We start from the raw sequence: 10,518 nt of genomic DNA, 5'->3' as shown, positions 1-10,518 counted from the left end.
TTCTGTAGTGATACTGCCTCGGAAACCCAAGGAGGGGTCGCTATGAGTCGGGGCCGACTCGATGGCACATAACAACAACAACAACAACAATATATTATTTTAGTTCAAAATATTTTTAAACTAGAGGAAAAAAAAATTAAATAACTAAGTTTAATAAGAGCAATTAGAATATGCACACACTTTAAAGATCTACCTGAAAATGTTCTAGTATGAATCAATTCTGGCTGTGAATTTTTTTAAAGTAATAAATGAGATTTCTAGATTTCTTTTAAAACTAAGCTCTAATATATGCTTACAATACATTTAGAGGGCGTTAATAGAAGCTCTGCTGGTGTAGTGCCTAAGGCTAACCAGAAGGTTGGTGGTTCAAACCCACCAGCCAGTCTGCAGAAGAAAGACTGGGCAATTTACTTCAGTAGAGACACTTCCTCGGACACCCAAGAAGGGGTTGCTATGAGTCAGATCCAACTCAGTTGCAGTGAGGTTTTTTTTTTTGTTTGTTTGTTTCTGGTGGCATAGTGCCTAAAGCATTTGACTGCTAACCAGAAGGCTGGTTATTCAAACCCACCAGCTGCTACTTGGAGGGAAGACTAGGCAATCGACTTCTGTAGAGATACCACCTCGGAAACCCAAGGAGGCATCAATATAAGTCAAATTGACTCAACAGCAGTGAGTTTGGTTTTTTGGTATACATTTAGAATAACCCACTGCCATTAAGTTGATTCTGACTCATCGTGACCTCCACTGGGTTTCCAAGGCTGTAAATCTTTATGGAAGTAGATTGCCTCATCTTCCACCCACACAGTAGCTGATAGCTTTACCACTGACTTTCTGGTTAGGAGCCAAATGACTTACCCACTATGCCTCCAGAGCTCCTTATAAATATACATTGAAAAGCTCTAAAACTTCTCAGTTCCATTTAAGGAAACAATACAAGAAAACCCAAGTTGTTGCATGACAAAATTTTTAAGGGATAATTAATATCCTAATTGATTCTAGTACTGAATTTTTAAAGAATGGGAATCAACAGTTTTTAATCTGCTCTGAAAAGAAAAATATAGTATCAAAACCTTGAAATTGTGGCAAAAGTTAAACTCTAAAATCTAACAAAGCATAGATGTTAGTCTAGATTGTGATCTAATAGTTGACTTTTGTATCCTTATTTAAAACTGATTATAAAAATAGTTCTCCAAACATGAAGGTTCTAGGCCAGTCCACAAATTTTTATTTAACTCAAAGAACTAGCAAACCTAAATATACCCATCAGATGCCAGAAATATGTCTCCGCTCCATGCAATGGAAATGGAGAGTCTTCCATCTGCAAACACTAGAGGAAATTACTGTATCCCTAAACAGATACTAAGAGAGGGCAGCAAAGAATGGAGGACAAGTGAGAAGCTACTGTCTTGTTAAGCCCAGCTAGTGAAAATTATCAGTTACTTTTTCTCAAAACTCATGGACTGATCTTCATCCCTTACTCTGTTGTTGGTAAAGCTTGAAATTTTAAAAGTAATTCATAGGTTTTAAATCTCAAACTTATTATATTTTCCCATAATTTCCACATATTCTACAAAGAGCAAATACTGATTTTTACAATCAGGAAAAGAACTAATATTAAAATTGAGACTCTCTTCACAGAAAGCAAAAGCATGAGATAGACACATATTTTAAAAGGTTGAAATCAATACATGAAATAATTTAAAAGAAAAAAAGCTATACACATGAAAGCTGTTATATCTAACAATTCAAATGAAAAATGAAAAGCAAGTCAAAGTTCAATAATAAGTGAATGATTATAGTTCATAAATTAGATGGAATATTTTATAAAATTTATCAATATAGAGACTGTAGACCATGGGAAAGATTATGATAGAATAATATCTATTCTACAGTAAAAACAGAAAACAGCTGTATTATACTATGATAAAAATTAGATGTAAATATAAATGCAAAGATAGACCAAAAAATAAATAAATAAAATGTTACAATAATAGCATTAACTTTGTATTTAAATAAGATTATGTATTTATCTGAGCCTTTTTTTGATCTTATATTTTGAATGTAATAATTGTAATGGTAATGGTAAATTCAAACAGTAATTGTCTGTTCATTTAAAGCAATTCTTTTAAGGAACTCTAATCACAAACACTATTAACCTAATTCCAGGTGTTCGGGTACTAGAAGACTGTAAAAATAAAATATTTAAAAATATTTCATAACAGATTTTTAACTCAGTCAGAATCAGTAAGGTATTGCTCTACATAGCACATTTAACAGATAATTCCTCTTTTTCCTGCTTAATGTCCTCAGAAGAACTCCCAACAAATAGGTTAAGAGAATGTCGTGATTCTAGAAATGTAGAATGAAGAGAGAGAATACAGAGAGGAATTCAAAGGATAGTAGTATTAAACTGTTTATAGTATCTAAGAGCTTTTATGTTCTATATATTTATTTCAAGTGATGAAATACTTCAATTCCTAATTTTTATAGATTATTCAAATCAACTCTAAAAAAGAACAAGATATAGTAAGAAGGCAGAAGATTGAGATCTACTTAACATATCTGTTATTCTCAAACAAAAAAGTGTACCCTTCAGAAATTTTAACTGATGAGATAGATTCTGATTAATGAGAATGAATGCTATCTTGATCTAAAAGCCAACAGCATTCTTTAATTAAATGGAAAAACTAATCTCCAACTATATGGAAAGCACCCAAACCCAACCAAACCCACTGCCACTGAGTCGATTCTGATTCATAGGGACCCCCACAGGGTTTCCAAGGTTGTAAATCTTTACAGAAGCAGACTGCCTCATATTTCCCCTGCAGAGTGGCTGGTGGGTTAGAACTGCTGACCTTTTGGTTAGCAGCCCAATGTTTTAACCACAGTACCATGAGAGCTCCTTTATAAGGAAAGAAGGCAGCTCAAAATAGCAAAACCAATATTGAAGAAAAACAACAAAGTAGGAACCCTCACACTTCTCAGCCTCAAAACTTAATATGCAGCCATGGTAATCAAAACAGCCTGGTACTGGTACAGTAACAGTTACACAGGCTAATGAACAGAATTGATAACCCAGTAATAAACCCATCCATCTACAGACAGCTGATCTTCAATAAAGGGTCAAAATGCATTCAGTGGGGGAAGAAAAAGTCTCTTTAACAATGGTGTTAGCAAAACTGGATATCCACAGGCAGAAGAATGAATAAGGATCCATACCTCATACCATGCACAAAAACTAACTAAAAATGGCTCAAAGACCTAAGTGTTAAAGCTAAAACTATAAAGTTCCTGGAAGATAACATTGGGTCAAAACTAGGCAAACTAATTTTTGACATAATAAATAGCCAATCAAAAAAACTAAAAAAATGCATGAATATAAATTACATAGTTGGCATCTCTTAAAAATTAAATACTACTGCTCATCAAAAGACTTTATCAAGAAAGTAAAAAGGGAACCTACAGACTGGGAAAAATATCTTTGGTAATGATATAATAAGGATATAATCTTTAAAATATATAGAAAATTTCAACTAATCAACAACCAAATCCAATCAAGAACTGGGCAAAGGACATGAATAGACACTTCACCAAAGAGGACATTCAGTTGGCCAACAAATACACGTAAAGATGCCTGCAATCATTAGCCATTAGAGAGATGCAAATCAAAACTATAATAAGATACTATCTCACCCCTGCAAAAATGGCGATGATCCAAAAAAAAAAAAAAAACAACCCAGTAAATAACAAATGCTGGTGAAGTTGTAGTGGGACTGGAACTCTTATACACTACCAATGGGAATGTAAAATGGTGCAACCACTATGGAAAACAGTATGGTGCTTCCTCAAAAACCAAGAAATACCTTTCAATCCAACAATCTCACTTCTAGATATCTATCCTAGAGATATAAGAACAACAACATTAAAAGACATATACATACCTATGTTCATTGCAGCATTATTCACAATACTGAAAAGATAGAAACAATCTAAGTGTCCATTAACAGAAGAATGGATAAACAAATTGTGGTATATACCTAAAATGGAATACTATACAACTACAAAGCATAACGAGTCCACAAATTATAATTAGGACATTATACTGAGTGAAATAAATCAATCACAGAAAGATAAATATTGTATGGTTCCACTATTACAAAAAGTCAAGAACAGATATTGTTCTGGTCACCTAGTGCCGCTCTGACAAGAAATATACCACAAATGGGAAGGCCTTCACAAACAGGAGTTTATTCTTACAATTTGGAGGCTTTAAATCCAAGTTCAAAGTGCCAGGCTCTAGGGGCTGGGTGAAAGCCCCTCAACCTTGGGGTCCAGCTCTGCCTCCTGCTCCCAGCCCACTGGAGCTAGAGGCATTTCTTCACTCAGACAGCTGCTGGCTGCTGAGGCTGAGAACCCCCCAAGGTTGACAAGTAAAAAGGCACAGTCCCGATATTACCAAACCCCATGGCAGGCCATTAACTTAAGTCCATTGTAGTTCCAAGGTTGGCAGAACATAGCAGGCTGCTGAACAACAACATGGCTACATGCAGGGTCCAAGTGTGCCATAAGCTAGAGACCATTCTCAAAGCTTCTCCTTATATACAGGAAGCAGACCACATTGCAAAGGTAGCTACTCAGCTGCTCAATAGATTCCACCAGTCTCATCATGGGGAATACTACATCCAGCTGCCCAGCCACTCAACCAGGCCCAGCCAAGTTAACATACAAACATAAACATCAGATATACACACAGAAAAGCAAAGTTCTTTGATGACTACCAGGGATGGGAATGGGAGGGAGGCGGAATGATGTTCTAGATAGTAGGCACTTGCTACTTTTGGTGACAGGAAAGGTGAGGCCAAATATGGATAAAGTCAGCATAACATGACCAAGGTAAATAAAGACACTAAGTAGTACATGAAAAAAAAGGGGATAATTTTGGTAAATGCTATAACATATACAGTTTAGTAACAACAGTGAAAACAACCAAAAAGCATGTATGTGGTTATGTAGGTAGATAGAGATGCATATATGTATACCCGTACCCACTGCCATGGAGTCATATCCGACTCATAGCGACCCTTCCTTGGGTTTCTGAGGTGGTATCACTACGGAAGTGTATTGCCCAACCTTCCTTCCGAGGAGTGGATGGTGGGTTTGAACTGCCAGCCTTACAGGTAAATGTGAGTATACATGGGCATGTATAGATGTATCTGTAGGCATATGCATATACACGTCTGTATGTGCTACAAATATGTAACAAACCACATGTGGGGCACAGTTAAAGAGGCTTCCTTGCATTTCCAAATAACTCATGGGATTGTTTTACTCGGTTAAAAGGCTTGGGACCATAGTCTTAAGGGGACAACCTAGGCAACTGGCATAACATAGTTCACAATGAAAATGTTCTACGTCTGAGTTTGATGAGTAGCATCTGGGGTCTTAAAAGCTTGCAAGCAGCCATGTAAGATAGAACTATCGGTCTCTACAATTAGAGAGCAAAAAAGAATGAAGAAAGTTAAAAAATTCAAAAAAGAAACTAGTCTGTGAGAATAAAAGTACATACGAACCACAACCTCTTCAAACCTGAGATCACAAAAAAAATATATGGTGCCCAGCTACGACTACTTACTGTTTAGACCAGAGACACAATAGAAGGTCCTGAATAGAATGGGAAAAAAATGTAACAAACTCATTTACTAAATAGGCCAAACATTCTGGACTAATAGAGACTAGAGGGAGGAACCCCTGATACTATCACTCTAAAATATCCTTTAAACTTGGAAGTGAAGCTGTTTCTTCAGGTCACCTTTCAGCCAAATAACAGACTGGCTTATAAAATAAATAGATGCACCTGTGTGTAATGAACTGTATTGAGACCAAGCAGTCATTGTTCACCAGAAAGCACAGATGAGTAGGCAAGGAAGGGAAGGGAAAGTAGATCAATGCAAACAGAACAAACAGAAAGGAAATGAGATGGTGACACAAAGTAAAAATTGTAACTCATGACACAGAACAATTTGTATAAAAATTGTTAAAGGAAAACTTAATCTGCTATGTAAACTTTCACCTAAAACACAATAAAATACTAGTAATAATAAAAAAGAATGAATGCTAGTAATATTATTATAATACTTTATATTAATAGAAATTATAATAAATAGCATTATCACACTTTACATTTATTTTAGTCAATAATTATTTTCCAACAAATGTCCTCAGGTACCTATTTGGGAATGTTTTTTATGGGAAATGGTTTCAAAGGTAGTATTTGCAAAATTTTTCTAAATAGTTGAAATCAATAAAGTTGATTCTCTATACCATTTGTTGTTGTGTATATCTCACATAGATTATAAAGATCTATGGGAACTCTGGGAGAAAACCTAGAAAGCAGTTTAAAGCATTCTCTCAAAAATTAGTCAAAACACATTTCAGCAAGAAGCATGGACCTTTATAGTAGAATATTATTTATAATTTCCCATATTTGTAAGGATTATTATACATATGAACCTGCCATCTAGTTTGAATTTTAGAAAATAAGAAAGATCAGGAAAAACAGACTGTTGTAATAATGTTGTTAGGAGGATGATCAATAATACCACCTTTGTTTTAAAATGTCTCGCTAATCAAAGAAAGATTTAAATCTTAATTCCAAGAGCTATGAAAAACAAATTACTTAAGTGATGCAACAGGTTATTCTATTCCGTGCATACATAACTGAATTTGTGATATATCTAATAAATGACAGTTTAAAAAGTGCAGGAATGTCAAATAGGGGTGGGGTATGAGAAAGAAACTAATAGTTTTGCCAATGAAAGAAAACAGTATAGCCTATTCAACATCAAGTATTTTCAAATACATTTAATTCATGCAACAATTAAAAGAAGTAGCCTTTTTTTTTTTTAATATTTTATACAAAGCATCCAAACTACTGGCCTTTACTAGTGTTTTCTAAATGTAAAAACTAAAGGAGCAACGATGGTAACAAACAACTAGAAGTTCCTGAAGGACTCTCTGCATGATGCAAAGGACTAATACTCTCAGGTGCTAACTGAAAAGCTGACAGTTCAAGTCTACCCAGAGGTGCCTCGGAAAGGCCTTGTGGTCTATTTCAGAAAACTCAGCCATTAAAAACCCTATGGAGCACAGTTCTGCTCTGACATACATGGGATAGCCTTGAGTCAAGAGTCAACTTGAAGGCAATTGATTTAAGTGCTGAAAGGAATCATTCTTTCCATAACTTTTGAGTCTTTGCTTATTCAAGGACACTCCCCCCACACACACACACACATTGGGAAAAACATCAGGTGCTTTTATGCTTTTCCCTTAGCTCCTCCTACTGGACTTAAAGAGTTAACATTTCTCTGAGATGTTACTTAGACTTCCCAAACCTTGGTCACATAACTTTCCCCATGTACTCCCACTAGCACTTATGTCACTAAGAGTTAAGAAGTTTCCTCATTTGTAAAGCATATTCACCATACTCTATTCTCAGCTGAGCCTAGATGGAGCCTCAGAGCCTCTTTTATTTGGGATTGTTATGAGTTGAAATCGACTCAATGGCAACTGGTTTAGTTTTATTTTTTGTGGACTGAGGAGTAACTGACATAAACTGTGTATGTTCAAAAGGTACAATCTGATATACTTTACATATATAGACATACATAAAATCAAACTCCCAAATTGATATATAGATATGGATATAGATACAGATATATCAAATTCCCCAAAATAAATAAATGAGTATACAAGTATTAGCATTTACACAGAAATACTTAAAATTATCTTACTAAGTCAGCCCCTGCTTGAAGTAAAACATCTGCAACATCCGTATGTCCGTTTTCACAAGCATAGGTTAAGGCTGTGTCGCCTGTTGCTGTTGTAGCATGAACGTTAGCACCTAGCAAAAAAAATATATACATTTATTTTATTTTGTGAACTGTAAAATTTTATCAGCTAGTCCAATTCTGCAATCTAGTGAAACTAATGAACTAAAAATATGAAAATATTAGAATGTTAAGTACTCTAATTTTTATTTAAATATGCTTTGTAAAAATACTTTTAGCCAAACAGAAAGGACCTATAGCAAATGATTTTAAAACATAGCAAATTGCCTATATATCCCTAGTAAGATATACCCTAAGAAATAAAAGAGGTGCAAAAATACAAAATATTAAACTGTTCAGAAATCCTATTGGTGGTAGTGTTGGTCTGTATTCTGAGATAATTCTATGGATATTGTGGTATAAATCAAATGAATACTTGGTAAGAATGGAAATTTTTGGCATGCTGGAGAGAAAATACAGATATAAGATTACTGAGGCTAAATGAAATTTCTATGGTTCTGAATTTAAAGTATGGAAATGAACTCATGATGTATTTTATCTATAAGAAAAATATACATTTCCTAACGGGAAAGGTTTAGAAACATTGATAGACCAATGAGAAATAGCACCTTTAGCTTAGATTATGGTCTCTAAATACCATTTCCTATTAACTAGAATCAGGACTTCTGGGAGAAATGATAAGACTCCAAGAGTGATGAAAGAACTAGAAGATGAGCCTGAAACACTTTGCCATATCAGAAAGCAAGGAAGCTATCAGAGACCACAGTGAAGTTATATTAAAAAAATTTTAAGAGCTAACTTTATCGACCAAAGATAGTCAAACTGTCTCATCTTTGGACAATTTTTACATCAAAAAGAATGATGAGTAAGATGGACTAAAAGCTATCATATATTTTAAAATTTAGAAGTATAAAATGACGGTCAAACAAAATACTTCCTCTGGTCACCTGTGAGGGATGCTAAGGGATAGCCACCTTATTTTGGAACTGATAAATGAAGCGGAAAAAAATCAAGCATCTATTCCGTCATTTCTATATAATCTGTTCTTAAAGGTAATCAAGTAGTTTTTGAGGGAAAGTTTCTCTTAATAGACATATTCTAGATAAAAAAGGAAAGAATAACAGAATTTAGAATATCACCATTTTATAACTGCTAATGAATTCATGAGGAGCTCTGGTAGCATAGTACCTAAGGCACTTGACTGCTACCCAGAAGGCTGGCGGTTCAAACCCACCAGCCACTCCTCGGAAGGAAGATGGGGCAATCTACTTCCGTAGTGATACTGCCTCGGAAACCCACGGGGGGGTCGCTATGAGTCGGGGTCCGACTCGACGGCACACAACAACAACAACAACAATGAATTCATGAATCTAAGCAATGATCAATAATGACTAATAATATCACAAAAAGAGAGACAGACGTATTTATTATTTCCTGAAAAAAGAAAGTATATATGAGTAGTTGTGTCCAAAAAAAAAAACAAAAACAAAAAAACAACAAACAAATTTCAATCAAGACTCTAGATCTAACACTAATCTATGGGAAATCCAAGGGACAGAATAACAAGTTAAACAAAATCATGGAGATGCAATCAGCAATCCAGACTCTGGGAAGCCTAAGGGATAAACATTTCTTCAACCAAAAATTACAAGGAAAAAAAATAATGGAAGGGAAGTACATAAATTAAGAGATTTAAGAAACACAGGAATTAATAGTGATATACAAATCTTATTTGAATCCTGATTCAAGAAAGTCACTTCTTGTTGTTGTTATGTGCCGTCAAATCGGACCCGACTCATAGCGACCCCTCCTTGGGTTTCTAAGGCAGTATCACTACGGAAGTAGATCGCCCCATCTTCCTTCCAAGGAGTGGCTGGTGGGTTTGAACCACCAGCCTTCTGGTTAGCAGGCAAGTGCCTAAGGCACTATGCTACCAGAGCTCCTAAGAAAGTCATTAAGCACACATATATCCATTATTATAAGACTATCAGAGAAAACTGATATTAAAAGTGCTTGGATATTTGATGATACTAAGCAATTATTACATAATTATTATAAAATACTCTCTTTTAATGATACATACCAAAATATTTACAGGTAATTTTATAAAAATAAATTTACTTATAAAATAATTTCTTTTCAGATCTAAAATGTTCAATTTTATATTTAAAAATAATTTTACAAAAATAATAGGAGATCATGGAGGGGTTATATATGAAATAATATTGGCCATGAATCACTAATTATTAAATCTGGGTGATGGGTTTGATGGGTTCTTTGAGTTCATTATATTATCTTGTCTAAGTGTGAAAAATACCGTAACAAAGAGGTTTTCAAAAAATTTTAAATGTATAGGCAATAGTATTAAAAGACTAAGGATTTTCCTTTATGGCTATGTAAATAAATCTCTCAAATACGTGGAAAAATTTTTTTTACGTAGTGATTATATAAAGAAGTGATTCCCAAACCCCTGTGATAGTTCTGGGAACTAACTCCAAGTTAGCAAAAGGAGCTAAATATGAAAATCAGTGGTGATAAAGTAGAAAAATAAGTGTGAATATCAGCTCTGTCACATGTTAGCTTGGTTACTGCAGTGAATTGCTTGATGTGGCCCTTCTAACCATTGTCCTCCATTCTGTGGTGTTTCGTAAATCCCATTATCCATGCCTGT

General features: G+C 34.7%; 1 protein-coding gene across 1 annotated transcript in view; it reads right to left on the bottom strand.

The window, feature by feature from the left end:
- Positions 1–10,518, bottom strand: part of LOC103195433 (ankyrin repeat and KH domain-containing protein 1) — a 173,635-nt gene that overhangs the window by 75,651 nt on the left and 87,466 nt on the right. Inside the window, exon 10 of the mRNA XM_042780711.1 lies at positions 7,791–7,900. Within this exon, the coding sequence (XP_042636645.1) occupies positions 7,791–7,900 (110 nt within the window). The remainder of the gene's footprint in view (positions 1–7,790; positions 7,901–10,518) is intronic.

Source organism: Orycteropus afer, unplaced genomic scaffold (genome assembly GCF_000298275.1).
Source record: "Orycteropus afer afer isolate SDZICR_OR568_19922 unplaced genomic scaffold, OryAfe1.0 scaffold00056, whole genome shotgun sequence".
NCBI lineage: Eukaryota > Metazoa > Chordata > Mammalia > Tubulidentata > Orycteropodidae > Orycteropus > Orycteropus afer.
Note: the sequence above shows the minus strand (reverse complement) of the source record. Positions and strands in the feature narration are given on the sequence as shown.